Source organism: Scomber japonicus, chromosome 15 (assembly GCF_027409825.1).
Source record: "Scomber japonicus isolate fScoJap1 chromosome 15, fScoJap1.pri, whole genome shotgun sequence".
NCBI classification, from domain to species: domain Eukaryota; kingdom Metazoa; phylum Chordata; class Actinopteri; order Scombriformes; family Scombridae; genus Scomber; species Scomber japonicus.
This window is the reverse complement of record NC_070592.1, coordinates 30253072-30277368: the sequence shown is the minus strand read 5'-3', so window position 1 is coordinate 30277368 and position 24297 is coordinate 30253072. Positions and strand designations below refer to the sequence as shown.

At 39.5% G+C, this 24297-nt stretch overlaps 2 protein-coding genes across 4 annotated transcripts in view; one reads left to right on the top strand and one right to left on the bottom strand.

Moving 5' to 3' along the window:
- Positions 1-4082, bottom strand: part of abcf1 (ATP-binding cassette, sub-family F (GCN20), member 1) — a 30471-nt gene extending 26389 nt beyond the window's left edge. For 2 of the 3 annotated variants that reach the window (XM_053333732.1, XM_053333734.1), the window contains exons 1-3: positions 3922-4082; positions 505-554; positions 329-406 (exon numbers count right to left, since the gene is read on the bottom strand). In XM_053333732.1, coding sequence (XP_053189707.1) covers positions 329-406; positions 505-554; positions 3922-3982 — 189 coding nt within the window. In that variant the 5' untranslated portion in view covers positions 3983-4082. The remainder of the gene's footprint in view (positions 1-328; positions 407-504; positions 555-3921) is intronic. The other variant, XM_053333733.1, reaches the window with a different exon arrangement.
- A 7132-nt stretch (positions 4083-11214) lies between these two features.
- On the top strand, positions 11215-22731 carry c15h6orf136 (chromosome 15 C6orf136 homolog). The gene is made up of 7 exons (XM_053334344.1): positions 11215-11396; positions 14847-15098; positions 17976-18662; positions 19474-19562; positions 19680-19880; positions 19979-20048; positions 21109-22731. Exons 2-7 carry the CDS (start codon positions 15000-15002, stop codon positions 21250-21252), a joined length of 1290 nt encoding a protein of 429 aa, XP_053190319.1. The 5' UTR covers positions 11215-11396; positions 14847-14999; the 3' UTR covers positions 21253-22731.
- Positions 22732-24297: the final 1566 nt, after the last annotated feature.

The window sequence follows — 24297 nt, the reverse complement described above, 5'->3', positions numbered from 1 at the left end:
AGAAAACTGCAAGCTGAGTATAACTTGTGGCCATATAGACAGTCTGGAGGCTGCTCTGCCCTCACAGATGAGTTCCGCCCTTTCTGTTCCATCAACACCACACATCTGAGCATCAATAAAAGTAATAGATGAATTGATAAGAGGCATACAATTCTGATGGTTTGGACGATTAAAAACTGTTTCTAAACTGGAACTGGTTCTCAATTACCATCCCTAAGCACAAAACTCACCTTTTCATTTCCTGCAAGCCTAAGGAGTTCTGTTTGTCAAAACAATGCACCATCAGTCATCTCATTACTGTAATACAAACTTCCAGGGTGAAGATTACCTGTTTTCCTTGTGTGTCTTTCACAGCCACCTCATCTGCCTTTTCAGGTTTGCTATCTGTGGCGAGCTCTTCAAAGAACTGGAGAAAAACATTGACACATCATGATCTAATCAGAGCTTTCAAATCACCTTTGGAGCACTTTAACATGTAGGCAATCCATCAGCAGAAGTACTCACACTCTTTTTCCCCCTTTTATCTTTCTTCCCCTTCTTCACTGTCTTTTCTGCTGGAAGGAAGAAAACAAGAGTGTTAACACAAAAACTTCAATAAACATGTTTGATCTGGGAAAGTGACGGGTGCAGAACATGTTGGACATGATTCAAATATAACCCTAACCCTACTGTCACAGGTCTGCTCCCCATGCTGTACTCGCTGTATTCATTCAGGTTAAGTACCAGCTTTCACCTTTAATTTAAGGGTGTTGACATCTGTAGATAAACAGTGTAGGAATTGTAGCACTTTTTGAAAACAGTCTCTCAACAGGCGAAGGAAAATAATTGGACAACATAAACTTCAATAAAGATTAATATTTGGTGTCAAACTAGTTGCAGAGTACTTGAAAGAGGCAGGATCCTTGTCTGTGGCTCTCATCATTCTGGTTTGTTTCACCACAGGTGAAGCTTAAAGCTTAAAGTCTGTTTTAGAATGGTTACCCAGACAACATGTTCCACTTTTTTGTTTTTCATTCATTTTATGTAATTACTTTCACCAAGGTGGTTATGATTTCACCCATTTTGGAATTAAAAAAGGAACACCACCACACTCTTTACTAATCATCTGTTTTATTATTTCAATTGACACAGGTTTAAACATAAGTTTAGTGACATGTAGGCTACTTACAGAAAACATGTAAGTCAGCTACTTGTTTTTATTTACAAACTGTTTTGCTCTTTTTTGTGACATTAAGCAGCAGCAGAGTGGCAAACTGACACTAACAAGTTTAACTGGTGTAAACAATAAAACATTAAATACAATATCTTAATATTTTCTCCACTTATGTCAGCATCAATCATCACTAGCACAGAAGTGCCACATCACAGCTGGTAGCTAGTGAGTGTGTGTGTGTGTGTGTGGGGGGGGGGGGGGCGTTGGCCTTTATTATAGGGACAGAGAAGATTAGACAGGATGAAATAGAGATGGGTGGCAAATAGGGCTGGGCGATTATGGCAAAAATGTAAATCACCATTAATTGAACTTTTAACCTGGATTATGATTAATGAATGATTATCTCCACACATGATGAACAGTTATGTATTTTCACAGTTTCTTTAGTTTAGTATTTTCCACTGCTGCCCTCACACATGAGGATCTTTAGGGAGGTAAAATAAAGATGTTTTAAGGTGTGACGCTGTGGTTAATGTCTAGTTTACTTGATTACAACTATGTAAAGATCATGGTTTGGGTTCAAATCATCACTGGAGACAAGTTTTCATATTCCTTAAAGATATGCAACCTTTGCTGTCATGGCAACAGTGAACACCACCATTAATTGACATGAGCAAGATTAAGTCCATTAGAGTTTCTAAATGTCGGTTTCCATTATTTTTCGATTAATTGCCCAGGCCTAGTGGCAACATGTAACTAAACTCCACTGCTAGATTTTAAATGCAGATGTTGCAGTTATAATTCATGTGCCTTAACCAATAGACTACTAGAGCACACCCACTTAACCAGTGTCAGTTGTCACTCTGCTGTTGCTTAAATGTCATTAAAAAAAAGAAAAACAAAGAGGTTTGTAAATAAAAATGTGAAGAAAAAAAAAAAGCCAACTTTTTTCAGAATTGTATTTATTTATGAAGAAGCCTACAACTTAAACCTGTGTTGGCAATTATATTTACATAACACAATTTCAATCTTGGCAATAATAAACCTGACGACTGCTAAAGACCTCAATCCCCCCCCCCACCCCCCCACCTGGACAATTTGACACACTGCACTTTTAATGTCCAATGCTGTGCAATATTAGTATTTCATTTATACGACTAATTTCAATTCAACTGTGCAATAATATACATTTATTTTTCTTCACTTTTATCTGTGCAATAACAATATTATCCCTGGTATATTACCAGTCAATACCAATATTACAGTTGTGCTGGAAATACTATAAATAATCTCACAATTGTTTTTAAAAATATTTTATTGTATATTTCCACTATTATTGTTATTCGAACTTATTTATTGTTCTTTATTCTTTCTTATTGATGTTCTTCTATTTTACTGTCCATTTGATACTGTAATACTGCACATTTCCCCACTAATAAAGAAACATCGTATCTTGACTGTATTTTAGTTCATTTGTATTTCAGGCAAAATCAACCCCTTTGGCTTAAGTAGTTAAATTAAATCAATGATAAACAGAAAAGTAAGTAAGAACATGGTTGTTTAATAACCATCCTAAAACAGACTTACAGCTGATGACCTCTTGTGAGTCTGAGTCAGTCAAAGGTGCCACTAGGAGGATCCTGGCCTTACTGGGTGAGGACCTAAGACAGTCTCTCCAGCACCATCATCAAATCACCAAAATGTGATGTTCAGAATTGTGTTCATCACTCCAATAGATAATATATGACACAAAGCAATAAAGCTAAGTTTGAGGCTTGTAGTGAAGCAACACCATGCTAAACACACGTCATCTTTGCCATTCATTTGTCACCCATCTGTGTAAAGAGCTACTGGGTTCCACACTGTTGTTTCCACACCGAATAGGCTCGTGAACACCCAAGAGTCAGCATTTTCACCTCATTGTCATGGTTACCGTATTTCACATAGTTAAATGTATTGCTATTAACAGCAGCAGTCCAAATGGTATGTTCTGTCAAACTGAGACTAAACTGTCGCATTATTTCACTCTGACGAATAGACAGATACGCCACGGACAACTGAAATGTGTTTAGTTTAGGTCATTGAGAAAAATGACGCCGTTTACTATCCCACTAAAGTTTGTGTATCACCTACAATTACGTTGGACTTCAATCATTTTATCTAATTATAGATTCTATTTACAAAAAAGAATGAGTATTTTTTAAATATAAATTGTACCCTATTAGTCTATGACTTCACGGCACTTGAACCTGATGTGTAGCACATTATTTTTATACTGTCAACATGTACGTGTAATACTGTCACAACACACTTAATTATTGGACAGCAATATTATGTTCTTGTTTTTCGGTGGCGGTTGCAGATAACATTATTTTGGCAAATCCCAAAGTGAACTCTTAAACATACTTAACGTTATATCTAAAACTATTTCTTTAGATTGAGCGCTTATCAGCTGTTGGTTCGCTTCTTCATATCAATTTGACCAATGTGACAATATAATCACAATAATATATATCCAATGAGCAATTATTCAGCTCCAAAAGTAACTATTTTACTAATAGGCAATAGGAGGATTCATGATAAAGTTATCCTCTTATGACAAGATATGCTGCGATGCAAATGATCAAGTAAGTGTTAAAATTGATTATTTTCAAGAGAATTTGATCAGACCAACACCTCTATTGCTATTGCTCGATTAACATGTATGCTAGCTGTAATGCTATGTAGCCTATTAGCCAGCTTCTCGCTCAACATTAACGTTATCTCACCTGCTGCCGGGGAGACTTCATCGTCCACCCACTCTGCTTCTTCTTTCACTTTTTTCGGCATTTTGTTACTTGAACTGCGACTTTACAGAAATAGAGTAGCTAGAAGTTGATCTACAGCACACATGTCATGCCGCACCACGACGTGATGAAGCAGATGCCGGGTTGGCTGACACGGATTGCTCGCCAAAGTTTCTTTCTTATTCTTTTGGTATTTTACATGGTTGGCAAAACGCTTTACCGTGCTACACCGCCACCCCGAGGCTGGAGGAAAGCTTAACTTTCTTCTACCTTTCTTTTCCAATTGACCAATATCGACTGAAATTAATATTCTTTTTAATAAGCTTCTAAGTTTTAAAAGAAACTTTTAAGTTTCTGTAAAATTGTAAATACCAAAAATGTAATTCTCTTAGACATGAATCTTTGTATTTCAAATTTTCCATGAGTAGCCTATACACAAACATGTTTTGCTTTGTTGTTGTTTGTTTTTATTGTGCTCTATTGGACATGTTGTACCTGCCAATACAGTAATAACTGCCATTAATTAATAATTGCCAATAACATAGCCTAATAATTATTTTCATTTTCAAAGCAATAAAAGGCAATTATGGAATAATTTATCAAAAATGTAATAAAATGTATAAACTATTTACGTAGGCCTAATTCTGTTTGCGCTAATTGGCTGGCTATTACATATCTGGGTTTAAAACATGTAAAAAATAAAATAAAAAGTGTGAAACTGGAGCTGATAAATATTAATATAATTATATCACACCATATAATATTGTTCACCGAATGTAATAAAATGCTACTTTTCTGAAAAGTTGAAGTGAAGGACAGTGGGTGATGTCAGTGGTGCATGACAGTACTAAAAAGAGACCAGTTTATATCTTTTGTAGAAGAAAAATGCTGAGATAATATTTTTACAAGAGACTCACTCGGGTGATGGTGATGTGTTTCGGAAAGCACAATGTTATTTTTATCATGCTTCTCAACAATCAGCAGGTGTCACCATCCTCCTTTACAAGTTAAGAGAAACAAATCAACATTTTATCACCTTAAAAACATGGCCAAAGTCATGACAAAACACGGTTTATTAAACAAAATGGATTTCTGCTTTTGTCTCCAGCAAAATTGCTCTCTACAATGGACGTCTGACGTTCGGGACAAACCAAAAGACAGTCCACATCATCCCAGTTCTTGAGTCTCTCCAATGGTTGCAAGCCACATAACTGATTCAAAGTCTTAGGCCTATTACTTATTAATACATTTAGTTGGCCCTAAATATATGTTTGAGCAATGAATCCCTGCAAGACCTCAAGGGAGTGGTGCCCACGGCAAAATCTACACAGAAAGAAGCTGCTCATTATGCAACATAGAGCAGGAGCCAACGGCCTGATGATCCTATGAATGCCCCAGCCCAAAAATATTATCATTTTAGTGTTTTACTTTATCCAATTTTTTATTCTTATTTATTTGTATTTTTGTATAGCTTTTGTATCTTATGTTGCCCTTTTTTCAGTTGTGTTGTTTTAAACATGTAATGTGTTGCTTTAACTTCTCTGTACAGTATCTTGAATGACACGTGCTTTGACCTGCCACTGATAATGTCATAGTGAATGCTGGCATGGAAGCTTCCATGATTGGTTTTAAGTGGGTTGCACATTTATATTCACTATAATTCAGACATATAAACTGATACAGTCCAGGAGCCTTTTTCCTACGGCTTTCTACTTTGGTTCATGTCACTAAAAAAGGAATTAATGCATGGAACCATTTCCAGTTTTCCCTGCCTTAACTATCACATTGTCATGTGATACTGGGTAGTTGAGGGCTTGATAGAAGAAGAAGAATCAACCTCGGATGGACGGACAAACAAACAGCGGTGATTTTGAAATTGCGGCTAGTGTTTTACGACAATTTCTTGGGTTTTGGACGTGGTGGTTGGCATAAACTGGTTTGTGACTGGATCAGGATGGCGGCACAGGGGATATGGGGGGGATGATGATGATGATGAAATGGAGTTTGGGGAATGGTCTCGTGTTGCTAGTGAGGGAAGGAGAGGAGGAGACAGGCAGGAGGGAAGGAGTCAGAGCAGCAAGAGAAGTTGGGATGGAAACAGTTCAGAGGAAGATAGGAGAGGTGATCGGAAAAAGACTCTGAGGGAGGAGTGGAAAATAATCCTTAGATTCAGAGAGGAGGATAGGCATATTAGTGTGAGCCTGGTGGTGCTGAGAAAGAAGCTAGGAGAGGTGGAGACGGCTAAGACTCTGAGAGATGGCAACTTGTTAATAGTATGTGTAACAGAGGTTCAGAAGAAAAAAGCGTTGTTGATGGAAAGTATTTGCAAGAAGACGATAAGTGAAAGAAGGGTTCTGGGAGAGAATAAAATTGCAAGAGGAGTAATAACAGGGATTCCTGTAGATGAAGATTTGGAAAGGATCACACGGAGTATTGTGGGGGGTGAAGTGAGTAGAGCAAAGAGACTGCAAAAAACAATAAATGGGGAGAGAGTGGACAGTATGTCTGTTCTTTTGGAGTTTCAGGGCTCGGTGCTTCCAGGAAGAGTGAAAATAGGGTGTATGAGCTTTCCTGTTAGAGCTTATGTACCTCCACCGCTTCGATGTTACAAATGCCAAAGGTATTGGCATATTGCAGCAGTGTGTAGGGGGAAACAGAGGTGCCTCAAATGTGGAGGTGAACATAAAATTGAGGAGTGCAAAGAAGATGCACAAAATAAAAGGAAGGAAGCTGTAGAAATTGAGCAAGTGAAAGCAAGGAGTGAAGAGGGTGCAAGAACTGTCAATTGATAAACTGATATTGTTCATGGCTTATGTAATTAATTGCACTGACCAAGTTAAACATAAAACGGAGAAGATTAAAATAATTGTGAGGGGAGCTGAGAAGTTTTTGGGCATGACAGGTGTGTCTTGGGAACAAATTAACAAACGACTTGAAATAGATGGGAAACCAGGTGCTTCAAGTGATAAAGCAATCTGATTGTTCTACAATGGAATGCAAGAAGTCTCATAGCAAATGGCCAAGAATTCAAAGGATTCATTAAAGACTTAGAAAAGAAACCAGAAGTAATATGTGTTCAAGAAACCTGGCTCAAGCCATCATTGGATTTTGTAATTACGGGTTATGATAGCATCCGTAGAGATAGAGGAGAGGGGAGTGGAGGGGGATGTGTAACATTTGTAAAGCAAGGGTTACAATATAGAGTTTTGGGAAAAGGGACAGGGTTGGAGTGTTTAATAATTGAAATCTGGACAAAAGTTGGGAGTATAAAAATAGTTCATTTTTACAACCCAGGTAATAGGATGACAATAGAGATGTTTGATGAAATAAGTGTACATTTAGGGGGGAAAGTGGTATGGTGTGGGGATTTTAATGCACATAGTACGTTACGGGGTGGTAGGAATGATGATAATTGTGTAGTGGTTGAGGAACTAATGGAGAGTAGAAATTTGGTTTAAATGATGGGAGTGGGACAAGAATTAATATTAGAACGGGGTCAGAGTCAGCTATAGATCTTACACTTGTAACAGATTCATTGGCAGGTATTTGTTCATGGACTGTGATCAGAGACACTACGATTGGCAGTGATCACTATCCGATTAACACAGTGTTAGGTGTGGGGTTAGAGGGAGGTGATAACGAAGGAGTGGAGACGTGGGCGTTTGGGAGGGCTGATTGGGGAAAATTTGGGTGCATATGTGATAAAGGAATAAAAGCAATTGACACTAATACAGATGTTGACACATTAAATCTTTCTGTTTGTGAAGGCATTTTAGATGCAGCAAGAAAGACCATTCAGAAGAAGGAAGGTAAGCACGTGAAGAAGATTGTTCCATGGTGGACAGAGGAGTGTGATAAAGCAGTTAAATCTCGAAATAAAGCTTTTAAAATGTTGAAAAGAAATCACAGTTTTCAGAATCTGATTGAATATAAGAGAATGCAGGCACATGTAAGGTGGGTCATAAAAAGTACAAAAAGGGAATATTGGAGGGCATTTTGTGATTCGGTGGGGAGAGAAACAGAAATTGGGAAAATGTGGGGTATGATAAAGAGAATTACTGGTATTAAAAGAGAATATGGGTATTCAGTATTAAAGGATGGTGAAGAGAAAGCGGAGATGTTGGTGAAGGCTTTTGTTAAAGTGCACAGTTCAGGGAATATCACTGAGGAAGGGGCAAGAGGAAGGGAAGCTACAATAGCGGAGAATGTGGGAGTGGTGCAGTCTGAGGAAGATACTAATGACTTATTAAACAAGGCATTTACAAAGGCCGAACTAAACCGCGCTCTCAACAAAACTAAGATGTCAGCTCCAGGCAAGGATCAGATTTGGTATATAATGTTGAAGCATCTTAGTGAATCAGCCAAGGACATTTTATTTGGTTATATAATAAAGTGTGGGAGGGTGGGAAGTTGTCACAAAGTTGGAAGGAGGCGGTGGTAGTTCCAATACGCAAACCAGGAAAAGACTGCACAAATCCAGGAAATCATCGTTCAATTGCTTTAACATCCAACGTTTGTAAAATAATGGAGAAAACGGCATACACGTAGATTACGGGGGGGACGGGTGGGATATGTCCCCACCACTATTTATAATTTGAATTTTGTCCCCACCACTTTTAAAATGTGCAAACCAATTGCGACCGAAAAAAAATCCCCACATACTCAACCGAAATCGTCGAGTCTAAATCATGCGATAGGCGCGCACTATGACATCCTCACTGCATGCACACCTGCCTGGCTGTGTGTGGAGCAAATGAGCGGGAGGGGATTGTGATCATCAGTACCTCATCCAGTGGCGTGGTGCGCCGCGCGCGCACCTGTGGGCATTCATTCCAGCAGGCCTACTCAATACACTGTAGAGCAGGGATTCCCAAACTGTGGTAGGCCTACGCGTACTCCCGGTGGTACGCGAGCTGCTTCTAGGGGGTACGTACGCGAGATGAAAAGGGCTATGGCGGACAGGTGTTAAAATTAACTTTTTAAATCTTTTGTAATTAATTCATGAATAAATACATAATTTCGAATCGGATCATAACGATATGGAAACATGAAATTAAAGGATATCACTTATAAACTGTGTAGGTGTTCATCAAAAAAAGGGCAGCTTATTAAACATGACGCTGGAATAGCTACATCAATAGAATGCGTTACTTTTGTGTCGGATGGTGGGTGGTCGTGGGGCAACAGTTTTGGAACCGCTGCACTAATTCAAGACTCACTGTGGATATAACAAGTTTTTTTTTTTAAAACAACAAAAACGGAAAGGAGGGGGGGGGGGGGGCCTTACGTTTTTTGTCCCCACCACTTCTAAAACCAAACTGACGCCCTTGGAAAACGGTAAATGACAGGTTAACCTATTATGTAGAACGTAGAAAGGATATGTATCTAAATATCAAAGTGGATTTAGAAGAGGAAGGAATACTATGGACCCAGCTGTATGTCTAGAACATGAGGTGAGAAAGGCACAGATAAATCGAGAAAATATAGTGGCAGTATTTTTAGATGTAGAGAAGGCGTATGATATGATGTGGGGAGAGGGATTATTGATAAAACTTTGGAAATTAGGTGTTAAAGGTCGTATGTTCAGATGGATTAAGGATTTTTTATTTGGAAGATGTATACAACTAAATATTCAGGGAAATGGTTATTGAAAATGGAACACCTCAAGGGAGCATAGTAAGTCCATTATTGTTTTCTATTTTTTTTTTTTTTTTTTTACTTTTTATTTGTTTTTATTCTAATTTTAGTTTTTTTAAATTGAGCTCTTACTGTTCCTTTATTGTTTTTATTTATTATTATATTGTGTGTGATTATATTGTATTTTAATAACTGTACAGCACTTTGGCTCAACTGAGGTTGTTTTTTAAATGTGCTTTATAAATAAACTTGACTTGACTTGACTTGACTTCTATAATGATAAATGATGTGTTTATGAGATTAGGACATGAAATGGGGGTGTCTCTCTTTGCAGATGATGGGGCAATTTGGAAGAGGGGAAGGAATTGGAGTTTATCATAAAGAATGTACAGAGTGCAATCACAAAAATAGAGGAATGGTCCTATAAATGGGGATTCAAATTTTCAATTGATAAGACAAAGATAATGGTTTTTACAAGGAAAATAATTGGTGACACAGTTAAATTAAGATTTGTACAATCAAGAACTGGAGAGAGTGAAACAGTTTAAGTTTTTAGGAATATGGTTTCATGAGAGACTCACATGAATATTCAAAATGTGGTGGATAAATGTAAAAAAGTCTTAAATGTGATGAGGTGTTTGGTGGGATATGCCTGGGGGGCAGACAGGAGTGCGCTAAAAGCCATATATTGTGAGTTGATTAGGTCTATTTTAGATTATGGATGTGTGGTGTATGGATCGGCGGCAGGCACATCACTAAAGAGTCTTCAGTACAGTCACTCACACAGCAGGCCAGATATTTTGATTGAGGTGCAACAAACACTATACAGGATTCAAATGATGGGGATTACAGTGGTGTTTTTATGGGTACCGGCACACATTGGGGTAAAAGGCAATGAGGCGGCAGATAAGGCTATGAAGGAGGCAACAAAGCATAGTGTTGTTGACTTGGCAGTTAGCCTCAGTAAGTCAGAAATCAAGAACATAATCAAACAAAGATTGAGGAGTAGGTGGCAAAAGCAATGGGAGGAAGAGAGGACAGGACGGTGGTTTTACACAATACAAAGGAAAGTGGGAGACATGAGAAGTACAGGACGGGACAGAAGAGGGGAAACCATAATATCAAGACTTAGGTTTGGGCATACTGCACTTAATGGTACACTAGCTAAAATAGGGAAACATAACACGGGTGAATGTGAGAAATGTGGTCAAGCTGAAAAAGTAGAGCATGTTATGGTGCATTGTCGGGGGTATGAAGCTGAAAGACAGAGGTAGATTAGAAAGTTTACGAACAATAAGATACAGTACGACCTCAGAACCATGTTACAGGTACACGCTGGAAGCAGGTGTTGGCAATTAATGTTAGAGTTTCTTAGAGTGAGTGGTTTAATGGGGAGGATATAAGTTCTTTTTTTGTTTGTTTGTTTTGTTTGTTTGTTTTAATTATTTATTTTTTTTGGAGAGGGTGTTATAGCCACTTCGATCCACACTCCATTCCAGTAGGTGGCGGTAATGGGCCAATTTGTTGTTTGCCAACCGCCATTAAACAGAAGAAGAAGAAGAAGGAAAAAGAAGAAGAAGAAGAAGATACTGGGTCGTTGTTGTATTTCCCACAGCAGTGAAGGCAGCATTACGAGCGGCTGCGTGGGGTGCGTTTGGCCGGGCAAGGACACACAGGGCTAGGGTGACATTTGTGTGAGTTAGCTAAGTAACGCATACTAGCATGATACAAGTGTCAACCTGTCTGTGACTATTGTACAATCCCTGGCTTGGAGAAGCTCTGCATCGACACTGACTTCAGTGGGTTTTCATCCGTAAAAGGTAACATTACAGGACGTTTACCAAGCCGGTAGTTAGCTGACTACTAGCTTTTAGCTAGTTACCCAACGCTTGCAGCTATCATTGGCTGTCACAGGCATGTCTATGGTCACAGGAGGCAGCTATCGCTCGCTAACCAGCCTGTAGCTTAAAGTCAACGTTAGGGAAGATAGCTGGAGCCCGGGTAATTTGTGGAGAATATTCTGTCTGACATGTGACTAAAAAGTGAGCAGTTTATAATTGAAATAAAATGCAACTTTACTAAACATAAACATAAATTACGATGGCCATCATATATGATCAAGCTACCGTTTATGCGCTAAATAATGGTGTCAGTCTTTCCTTGTTTGTGCAATTTGTTGAAGACTACAGTAAGGTAATTTGTGTTGTCTCCGTTTTCTCATTAAATGCCGTAATCATGCGCTGTGCATACCTACAAACCAACACCGGTTTAACTATCATCAGTGAATATATACTGTCGTGAATTACATATACAGTACATGATGTTAGGGTTGCGACTACGTAAACAGTTCCTTGAATTATCAGCCACCCTGTAGTTTATTTGCGAGTAATTGCCTATGCTGTCAAATGTCCAAAACTATGTCATACCTAAATGTATTCATTTACAAAAGACGGTATATTTCTGCACGGTACCTCTTTCTTTTGGATATGGCACGTTTTAAGGATACAGCTGTGTGGATTGTTGTATGTTCATGTCTGGTTAATTCAGTTTTAGCTGTCACCATAGAGTCTCTGATTATAAGCTTGTGGTCTGCTGCAGATCATGTGCTCCTGGCAGAGTCTCTGAAAACCCCAGTGGAAGACCAATGTCAGGGAATAATCGAAGATTTCAACTAGGGGTGCAATGGATCTTAAAACTCATGGTTCGGATCGTATCACAGTTTTGGGTGATTGGATTGGATAATTTCACGATTTGCACAAAAAAAGAAGATAAATGTAATGTAATTTTATTTTCCATTTATTATGTAAATCACTTAGCTTGGGACTTTTGCTGATGGTCTTTAATGAAAACAGTCAAGATGTCCAATATTTAAATAAAATCTTAAATATATCAAACTTTTAATACTAAAATGTTAAATCAAAGTGCAATATGAGGTATGAAACTGTCTTCCCTTAAACATTGTTGTGAATGAAAAAAATAGCCTGTATCCACGTCATTAAAACCTGGTAACTCACAAACATGAACACACATGACCACAAATTCAGCCTTGAAACTGCTTTCATCAATTTTCTGTTCCTTTCAGTTTTCATTATAAAAGCTCTTATGAACTCACTGTACACTACCTGCCCAGCACCAAACAGCAGACAAACTAAACTAGAGACAATCTGGTGAAAATGGTGCACCAGCTAAAAGAGAGAAATTTTCCTCAGGATTTGGTGAATATTGGGTTTTTTTGGACCTGGGTGGTGCAGTATGCCAGCAGTTACAATATGTTAGGGTTATTTAAAAATAAGAAATAAAGTGCACTTTCTTACTTTCAAAGTTGTGTAATTTGTTTTCATGACGTTTCATAAATTCTGAAGCAGTGGCGGCCTGTCGCTACTGAATGATTGTAGCGTAAACACTGTTGATTGCTCTTTGTCTGCTTGATGTGTGAATAGGCAACTGTCCTAACAAGACATAATGATTATTTATTTATTTGGCACAAAATCCACTGCAGCTTCAATGTCTATTAAGCTGTTACCAAGTCATTCATACACCTTCCTTAATAGAAATGTCTATAAACATGGTGCAAACCCTTCATGATCCCCTCCAGATATATCAGAAGACATAAAATACTTAGCTTAGTGTGATAATCAATCAATTAATCTTTATTTATACAGTGCCAAATCACAACAGAAGTCATCACAAAGGCACTTTACTCATTAGAGCAGGTCTAGACTGTACTCTTTAATTTGAAGAGATGCAACAGTCCCACATGAGCAAGCACTTGGTGACAGCAGCAAGGAAAAACTTCTCGGCCGGTTGTGGTTGAGAGAGGGAAAGGGAGAGAAGGAGAAGAGAGAAATGCACAGTGACAAACAATCAATCAACATTGGAAATAATAGTAGCTGCAGTCATGGGCTCAGAACTTCCACAGGGTCCAGGACACAATCCAGGCTACCTGTGAGACTAGAGAGCACAGAGAACTCTGGGGAAGAAGTTTAAGTTAGTGAATGCATTAATAGTACATGAATGTCAATGGATATAGATAAATAGAGAGAGGGAGGAGGAGAGAGGAGCTCAATGCATCATGGGACTCCCCTGGCAGTCTAAGCCTATAGTAGCATAAACTAGGAGCTGGTCCAGGACAAGCCTGGTCAGCCCTAACTATAAGCTTTATCAAAAAGGAAAGTTTTAAGCCTACTTTTAAACATAGAGAGGGTGTCGGCCCCCCGGACCCAATCTGGAAGATGGTTCCACAGGAGAGGAGCCTGATAGCTGAAGGCTCTGCCTCCCATTCTACTTTTAGAGATACTAGGAACCACAAGTAGGCCTTTCTAGTTTTTGTTGGAACACATGCAGCTGCATTCTGGACCAGCTGGAGAGTATTTATCGACTTATTAGGCCAGCCTGATAATAATAATGTATGTCTGATAAGTTTTTCCCAGAGAAAAGTAAAATGTCCAATGTTCCCCTAGAGTAATACACCTAAAGGTGCACTATTTTCAGCTGCATGAGGTCATGTGTGAATGGAAGCGGGGATCCATATTCAGGGAAATCTGTACAGCTAGTTTCTCACCTCAAGACTTAGTAACTTGGAAACTGGGCTCATCTAGAGACAACTGTGGACACATACACAGAGGAAGTTGAAGTAGGAGGTCTATTGCCTTGCTCCATCTTCCTGCTGGACACAAAATATCTCGTACTTCAATGAAAAGTCCATTTATATTGTATGTGCACTGGAGGCTTCCATATCACACTTGTGCATGCTGGACAAGAATTGGCTCCAAACTAGTTATGATAATCATCATGGTCATAAACCTGCCCTTTAAAATTGGATGGGGAATGGCCTTCTACTGTGTAACTCTGCATGTACATCATTCTATGAAGAGGTTGGGTATGTTAGTTCATTTGGAAATGGCTCCAAAGACCAATAACAAAGATCACATCTTTGTACTAAACATCTTTTAGAAATGTATAATGTACAAATTGGTACAAGTTAAGAGGTTGTGATATACAGCACAAAAAGCTAGTGAAGCTGTAAACCGCCAATTAGCACTCATTTCCAGTTAGATGATATATTCATTTTAAAATTGACCCAATTACTTTTAAAGCACAATAAACTGACACTTTTCTCTTCATTAGCTACTGTATGTCACCAAACCCATTTGATCTTTGACAAGTGAACAGTTTTAATAGATATAGTTTTATACCATATCACTTTTACAGTCAGCTCTCTGGTCTAGAGCACTCTGTCATTAGCTGTGCTCTCTTTTCTGTGTGGCCAGGTTTGTCAGGGTAGAGAGCTTGCTGCTGTAGTTTGGAAGTGTCCAGAGTCATCTGACGGAGCTGCTCAGTGTGTCCCGGTGGTGTCCTCTGTGCTGCTCTGCTGTGGGTGATGGTCAGCTGGTGACTGGGGTAGCTCCTGGCCCCTGTGGTGAATGGCTGTGAGCAGAGGTGGTGTCGCCTTCTGGGTGGGTTGTGTCCGCACCCATGGCCGAAGGCAACCCATCACAAACCAGAGCTGGAGTTTCAGTCAGGTAATGTGCATAGATTATCTCTTGGATTTCTCATTCCAGTCGTGTGTGTGTGTGTGTGTGTGTGTGTGTGTGTGTGTGTGTGTGTGTGTGTGTGTGTGTGTGTGTGTGTGTGTGTGTGTGTGTGTGTGTGTGTGTGTGTGTGTGTCCAGAAGCCATGTATGTTCATTGAGCTGAACCTACTCAAAACAACTGTTTTATTATCTTCACTGTTTATCAATAATTTAACATGCTTATGAATATATGACACATAACTGCCAAAAATGAACTGAATTAATTAATTTGAAACTTACTTACTGAGTGTCTGCAGGGTTGTTGAGGTGAGACAAACTGATCACCCAGTTCTTTTCTTCAGCTCAGAGTTGCTTTAAGTAGTTTAATGATGCAGTGTGTGTTGGTCAGCTGCTGGAGTTAGCTACAGCGCTCTGCTAATGTTAGCCTCTGAGTGAGGGTGTAGAAAGTTCAAAGTAAACTTCATGTTAGTCTCACAAAGGGAATTATTAAGTCATTCGATCAGAACATGTTTGCAGCCGTTGCCGTTTTTGAAGAAAACCGCGTACACTGAGACATACAATTCTGATGGATTGGACAATTTTGAACTAGTTCTACATTGGAACCAGTCCTAGATACCCATCCCTAACTAATACAAACACTCAGCAGCACCTAAATGTGGATTATTTTCTCACAGTGTAACCAGGGTGGCCGCGGGTCCTTAAAAAGTCTTAAAAAGTCGTAAATCAATTTTCATGAAAATAAGGCCTTAAAAAGTATTAAATTGTCTTAAATTCAGATTGCTTGGGTCTTAAATATGTGAGTCTCGTCGCCGCGAAAATGCGGGCAATCTGTTTTGTTAGGTCGAATATTTTTTCTCCGGTGCTGCGTTGTGCTGCGTTGTCTATGGTTAGGTCAGAGCGTAGTCTACTGCGCAGCTCGTATTGCGCAGCTCTTGATGGCGTAGGGTAAAGCATCTACAGGTGGGCCTAATTCAGCACTGATAGCCACTCGACTTAAACATGGGGAAATGCAAGTTCAATCACAAATGGCTAGACAGGAATGAATACTCTTGGTTACGATCGGTGCCTGGCAGTGTGTATGAAGCAGCTTCATACACACTGCCAGGCACCGATCAGGGCCTGAATTTCAGCGCGGGATTGCGGGTATTGCGCACAATTTAATTGATTCCCGCAAATCCAACACTTATAATGTGGGAAATTCCCGCACACATTTACAGCGATGTATTAATGTTCAACCAACGTCTGCAGCGGGCCAGAACCGCTGTGTCCGACTGTCTGACTGCGACCCTGAACACACCTGTAGCTCTCTGTACCTCCCGCTAGCATAACACAGACAAGCTAACAGTGATATTAAGTTTAAGGAACAAACACAGACCGCTGGTTAAAACATAAATCTACATCATCTGAGGAAGAACCTGCTCAGAAAAAAACAGCGGAGTCCGCAAAACTAATGAAAACAGCTCCATGTGATGTCACCATTAACAACGTTAATCCTCAGACAGGTAACTGTGACGTTACTATAGCAACAAGCTTCAGGCTAACCGTGACGTTACTATACACTATGCTGTGATGCTGCGCGTTTTATCAGCTGATGTTACACAACATCAATTTTAAGTCACTCAGATGTTTCTCATTCAACAGACCTTAAGAGAGAGAGTGAGGCATTCAACAAGAACATGACGCTACTGAAGCTGAATATAACTACTTAACTGTATAATACTAGATAACTTGTAATTACTATAAAATATAGTTCAGAGAATAAGTTAACTACATAAAATAGACTCACTGGCTTCCAATCTAATTTAATCCAATACAGCAGCTCTGCTATAAATTCTACATTTATGAAGTTTATACATTTTTTGACAAGAAGGTGAAAATTCAGCTTTATGTTCATTATTGAGAGATTAGGGTGCATTATATTGAATGGTGTTCCTAATATTTTGTCCACTCCATTAACATACATGAGGAGGTACACCACCACCACTTAGTACAGCCGCAGTAATTTAATTTAGGACAGTGATGACATTTTTGTGATCTTTTTGCATGACACACATTTAGCCGATGTTCTTAAACTCAACCGTCATTTGTCATTTTACCATACTGTCAGTGTGTTTACTTGGAAATATTACTGTATTTCCATTGTACGTTTGGTCTTAAATTTCATTTAGAAGTGGTATTAAAAGGTCTTAAAAAGTCTTAAATTTAACTTGTTTATACCTGTATACACCCTGGTAACACATGTGGTTAAGATAACCATACATTTATAAATACAATTCATGATTAAAGAGGGGAGTTAAATGTTGAAACAACGTCTAGAAAGTAATGGCACAAATGCTATGCAGACTGTGTGTTGGGTGGGCTCTGGGGGGCTAAGCCCATCCTGGAATTTAGTCTTTGAACAACGGACTCTGCAGTTCTAAAGTCCATGTCTGCAGCAGTAATACAGGTGCTCCTGCTCTCTGCTGTAAACACACAGAGCTTTTAGCCAGCTATGTGAAGCGAGCATGCGAGCAAGGAGGCTCACACCCATGGGCATTAGCATCTGTCGCCTGTATGTCTTTCCAGGTATGGGGGAGTGAGGTTTACTACTAGCACTGTACTGCTGCCTACCATTTAATGGTCATGAGTAATTTGTATGCAGATTAATTGTGGGTTGAGTCACAATGGTGGCCAGTTAGTTTCCTCTGTTACTTGGACAGTTTGACCTGTCTCAGTCCTGGAGACACAGAGACACAACTGAGATTCATCTTCTCCGACCAATAACAATATTTGTCATGTCAGGCTGCTTGTACCACAACATGTCAGTGTACTTCTAAGTGTACTGTATGTTACAGATAATCTTACTGAGCCCTTGTTGCTCCTTCAGGTGGTTGACTTGCAGTGGATCTATCAGACACGCCCCCTGAGCAGTGCATCATGGGCCCTGGCACCTCCCAACAGCCTGAGATATCAGAACATTAAGCAGCCTGTCCTGTCTCACCCGTTCCATCATGCTAGCCAGCCACAGAGAGGTGCTTTCTACGAGGAGGACTGGGAAGAGACTTCACTCAGCATGTGCATGCTGGTACGACAGGGGGAGTCAGGCAGCCCGCACACCCTGCTGGAGATCCCTTTGTTCTTTGGTCAGAATAAACTAGCAGAGCTCCTCGCTCAGGGGGCTCACAGGTCCTCAGAGTTCTCCTTCCCCCTGACCATGGTGGATGGCAGTCGAGTGGATGACATTAGCGTCGACGGCTTCAAGAGAAACAGTATTGACGCTGTAAAACGAGAACATGGCTGTTTCCGAAGCCTGTTTGAAGCAGAGAGGTGTCCTGCACCCTTCATGTATGGCTCTCAATTTTATTGTTTCCATTGCCCGGGAACAGAGCCGGCATCTACCGGCAGCCTGAAATCTAGGCAGGATGTTGGACTTGAGAACAAGCCTGTGGAGCTGCCTCTGCTGCATCCTACATCTCTGTGTAGCCATGCACAGAGAGCAGAGGGGGGTCACATTGAAAGAGAAAGTGAAGGAGAAGAGAAACTGGCCGTGATGTATGAAAGGCTGAGGATAGAGGTAAGACTGCACTCTGTCTGGATTCTAAATTGACTTTTTTTGTCTTGTAACATAAAGAGTGATGGGAAAAAGTATACCTGGTCACTACAAAATAAACCACATTTCATACTGTTTATATGTAGTTTCACAGACCCATTGTGGTATTTTTTTCTGGGTTGTGTGTGAAGTCATTAAGAATAATATCAAATCAGTCTACACACCACCAAGATGAACTGGTTTAGACTTTCTGATAGGTTGACACTGCTGGAGGGTTATATTGATTTATAAGTGTGCTCTATTTGTGTGACAAGTTTTTTTTTATTACCAATATGTTAGAGTTTGCGATATATAATATAACTCTTTTTAATTTATATACTAGAACCGCCACTAAATGTTGAAACAAATCTTGTTAATAGATTTATAATTTTTCATTTTTCTTTATTATTTATCTTTTATTTATTGTTCCAACAGCTCAGGTTGATTGAACAACAGAAAATACCTCTTTTTGTATAGCATATAGTGTGTTTTTTTTGTTAAAGCTATCAGACATCAACATTTAGTTGTTTTGTTTAAAGTATTATTTATAATTTCATATTACTTTAACAGCTCAGGGACGTTCCAAGCAGCAACGTGTTGTTTGAGCACTTTTTTACATTGTCAGTTTGAAATAATGTTTTGTTTTTGAATGAAGGGGTGGAAATTATTATTATTATTATTATTATTATTATCTAATTCATCGAAAAAATGATTAAATGTTAGTTATTGTACTGAGTTTGTATTTATTGCACAGTGGTTGCACAGTGGTTGTACAGATGAACTGTTTGTTTTGCAGCTTCCAAATTTCTTTACGAACAAACATGACTACAGCATGTACTCAGATGATGTGGAATTCATCAATGGACTTCTCAATACCAAGACCAGGTGAAACTGTACATTCTCACTTTTTTTTTTTTTTTACATTATTACAACATTCTTATGATGGTTATCATTTTGCTTGTACCACTTCCTGCGTGACCTATCCATCCCTGTGTGCTGTAGAGGCCGTGTGGTGTACCAGCTCACACTCTCCCTGTGGCGCTTCCTGTTTCTGTGTTACTACACCAAGGCCTGGCTGGAGGTGCTGAAGCTGACTAAGCACATGGAGGATGGGACCATTAAGGCTCGCTGGAGGATCAGGGGCCTTCCCTTCCATTCTCTGCTGCTGCGCTTCTACCGCAAAGACAAATCTCATCTGTACAGGTAACACACAGTACATACAGACTGGACCTGCAGCTGTTACTAGTGTCTTTGTCATTCATGGTTGTAAACTAATTGAATCTAAATGTCATCTGTTCCAGGTCATATGATGCATTCTCTACTTTCTACATTGGGCAGGATGGACTCATTCACTGTCATAAAGTAGAAAAGGTGAGCAGTGTTTTCTACTTTTATGTACTGACAATTATAGAATAACTTTATAGGAGTGTTTGAGTGCTTGGAGCAGGGAACCGTAATCAAAGGACAGTGAAGATTAACGCTACTAGACTTGGCTATGTGCTTGGATTTATTGTCCTGTTTGACGTTAACCTTCGGTCCAGGCACAGGTCCAGGTTTTCATGAACTAGATCTCTGTAATTGACTCTGTTCATCTTTCCTTCAACCCTGAACAGTCCACCAGTTCCTGCTGCTGAAAAACATGCTTCACTGTTGGAATGGTATTGGGCAGGTGAAAAGCAGTGCTTGGTTTCCTCCAGACATGACACTTAGAATTGAGTCCAGACATTTCAATCTTGGTTTCATCAGACCAGAGAACCACATTCAGTCAGTCTGAAGACTCTCAAACTGAGTCCTTTAGGTGCTTTTTGCAAACTTCAAGCAGGCTTTCCTGTGTCTTTCATTGAGGAGAGGCTTCTTTCTGTTAAGCTCAGATCAGTGTAATGTTGCTGTGATGGTTGTCCTTCTAGAAGTGTCTCCCATCTCCACACAGGGTCTGTGAAGTTTGGCCAGAGTCACGGTTTTTGATCACCTCTCTTACCTAGGTCTTTCACCCCTAAATAGGTTGTTCAGGTTTGTAAATAGAATAAGAGAGGCTGATTCCATACGTGCATGTTTTAATGCAGCTGAATTCATCATATTCAGCATTTACATTTTTTTTATTCTTTTGTAGTGGGAAATTTGATCACAGGTTATAAATACTACCATAACCAGTAGTTATTACCAATATATTCAGTACTGGAGATCAAATTATGATGTAATGAGTACAACATTATCTGACAAAAGTAATGAAAATCTAGGTTAATGACAGCAGCAGTGCTGTGAGATTTGTTGTGTTTGAAATGAATGACCACAGAGAAATTGAGAGGCACAATGGTCAGTATTGTTATACTCAAGTTATTACTATCTAAACAAGCTGCACGTGTGTTCAGTGAAGGACAGCTGTGTCGTGTGTCTGTCTGAGCTTCCAGTATGTCCTCTGTCTCTGTTGCAGGTGATGCCAGCTCAGCCCCCCGTCCTGCCCAGGGTAACGTCAGTCCTTGCTGGCGCTCTGGTGGCTCTGGGAGTGCAGGAGCATCGACCTGCTCTCAACCTGCTGCCCCTCCTCCTGTCTTCAGTGCGACAGGAGAGAAACTGAAAAAAGGACGAAGTTTAGAGGAGTAACGGCCAGTGGAGTCAACAGTGTGTCAAAGTCCATGCCACTCTGACAGGTCTCATTCATTCTCAACATAGGAACGCTTAAAAATGGAAAGATCACTTCTGTATCCTGAGATCGATTATTATTGCCTCTGAATTAAATACAGTCAAGACTTCATACTGCTTTTCTTTTTTCTGATTTTAGTGTTACCATTTGTATCATTTTAGATGTTAATCTGATCGCATGTCTGGGTTGTGTCTCCTACGTCTTCTCTGTGCCAGTCAGCTGTAATTTAACAGATTTTGATTCAATTTTATTGTTCAAATATTTATGTGACGATTTGAAATTTAAGGATTTGAAACTTTGCTTTTCCATTTTTGAAACTGGAAGTCAACATTTAACACATCCAACACTAAAGAGGCTGCCTGAAACACAACATACTTCATGATGTGACTCTCACAGACTCCATATGAGGAACATGTGCAACTTTGCAATGGATAAAAATCCAAATGTTACTAAGCATGTCCTCCCAACAGGACTATACTTCATCCACAGATTGATATCCATTTTTTCATAGAACATGCACTTTTCCCTTCAAATCGCCTGCCCACTATCACAGTAGCTTCATGAGGATATTTCTGGTATATAATATAGTGGCTTGGATATATCAGTTACTTATCTTAGCCACAAAGTTTGTTACCTCTGCAGACAACCTGCATGATACAGACCCACATCATTTATCTATGCTACTGGACTAAAATTGCATCAAAAGACTGAATTGTCACACATAGGAACACCTGATTGCTGATGTGCTGTGTTTGGAAAAGGAGATTTGGGTGTTTTTGTCTGTCTGTTTGAACTGGAGTGAGAAAGAAAAGTTTTACTCTGGAAGACTTCAGCCATTAGCAGTGGATTCTGGAGTGGATGTTGGAGTTAGAGTTCAGATGCTTTCTGGGCCTCAATATGCCTCAGTTCTTCACACAACTACTTCTGTCAGTTTTTGTGTGAATAATTTAGTGCAACACCATGAATGCCTTAAAGGAGGGACAGTCTAAAAATGTTATCCCATTTGAACAGTTCCACATGTCTCAACCCTCACAATGAAACATGGTATGACATGTATGAATTAGCTCCCAGCATGCCCTGGCCTTTAGATCATCCAAGAAGCATTACAATTAAATCATACGGTTGTCCTTACAGGACACTTTCACATATTTTAGAAAACCGCTTTCTCTGCAGTGTTGGCCACCAGCTGTCCCTCAAAAGTCCTTTCTCCTCTTCTTTGCAATATCTTATTGTTGCTCTTGTCCAAAGAAGAGTTCTCTTCAGTACCAAACAGACTGAACTGCTATGGCCCTAACTTTCTGGAGGTCAAAAATGTGATCAGAAATTCTAAAGTGAACACGAGAACTTTCTGGTGTTCCTTCAGAGAGATTATATCAATTAGTCTGAATATCAAATAATCTGAGCCCAGCATGCAATGGTAGTAATACTTAATGGTAGCTATGGTGACTCTGTGTGTGTGTGTGTGTGTGTGTGTGTGTGTGTGTGTGTGTGTGTGTGTGTGTGGCTGGCTGGCTGGCTGGCTGGCTGGCTGAGCAACCAGAACAACAGGCCTGTTTAGTGTCATTAAATGATGAGAAATATGTTCACAGAGGCTACCTTTTTACCATTTGGGAGAATTTGATATTGTGGGAGATCAACCTAAATACATGCAGCATTTGTTTTATCCTTTATTAACAACAATGATTTTCAGCTACATCAGTAGTGTGAAATTAGAGGTATACATCTGAAAAGGACATACAAAATAAAGATATCAATTACCCCCATGCATAACCCCTTTAGTTCCATTCACATTTTGGTGAACTGCAGACAGCTGCAGGGTAGTTCTTCACTAATATTTTCAGAACTGAAGAAATTAGCTCAGAGCCTTTTACCACTGACTGTTCCACTGGCACTATGTGCTTGACGAACAGCTAGGTAGCACTATGAACAGATACATGAATATGAGGATGTAATGTATGTTTCAATAGGTAAGACACTTGTGTTTTCAGTCACTGTGGTCAGTTCCAAAAGAAAACATAAAATAACCCAAGTAAAGTGAACTTGTGAGAAAACAGGATGTTGCAATCCCAGATGCTTTTGGTCATGTTAGTGTAAATAATGCACATGAGCTTTGACTTCTATAGCTGTCAAAACAACTTAGATTACAAGCTAACAAAAAATGTTAGGCCATGCACTCACTATATAACTTTTCAGGATCAGCATGTTAGCAGACCAGAGAGATGTGCTGCATTAGAAAGCTAATGGATAATTGAATTGCCAACAGAGAGTTACTCAGTGTGACCACATACTACATACATAGTTACTCAGTTATAGACTATACAGTGAATGAATGGCTCAAAATATCCTTTAGAAAAGACCTGACCTGACCTAAATGTAGAACTGTAGAGAAATGCCTCCTTGTTTGTCATTTAACGCTAAATGCAAAAGAATCTCTCGGTAGGAGCAGTTTCAATTGAACACTTACTTACTGTGTAGAGATGAAGCTGTACATACTCAGTCTGGATGATGAAGCATTGGCTGTAACTTCACTGTAAGATTTCACACAGCAGTGTGCCTGCTTGATAATGCTTGTTAATGCTTCTTCAAAGCAACCAGTAAACAGTAGCAGTAGCTGTGGTACATCACAGAATGAATATCCTCCGGTGTGTATTTATCAGTCATAACTGTGTCAGGTTCTGTTATTTAACTTCCATATGTACTGCTGCAGTAACTCCTGTGTGAATCCTGGTTATGTGAATAAAATTAAATATTATTGATGATTCATTCTGATCATTGTTTTGTCATATTGTGTCAACCTGCACGTCCAGAGGAACATGTATCAGCAACTTGAGGCCTTGTTGACATTACATTTACTGTTTTCATTGTACACATAGACTGCTCATGTTTTTTTGTTTAGATTTATTTTTGGGCTTGGGTCCCTGGCCGGACTCAAACCAGGGACACTGCAATTATGTGGCATGTACTCTACCCACTCAACCA

What these genes read in the sequence shown, in the direction of transcription:
- c15h6orf136 (XM_053334344.1), top strand. Translation starts at nt 15,000, where the DNA reads ATGGCTGTGAGCAGAGGTGGTGTCGCCTTCTGGGTGGGTTGTGTCCGC. An exon ending in AGAGCTGGAGTTTCAGTCAG is followed by an intron (nt 15,099 to 17,975) that starts GTAATGTGCATA and finishes TTGCTCCTTCAG; the next exon opens with GTGGTTGACTTGCAGTGGAT. An exon ending in ATGAAAGGCTGAGGATAGAG is followed by an intron (nt 18,663 to 19,473) that starts GTAAGACTGCAC and finishes TTTGTTTTGCAG; the next exon opens with CTTCCAAATTTCTTTACGAA.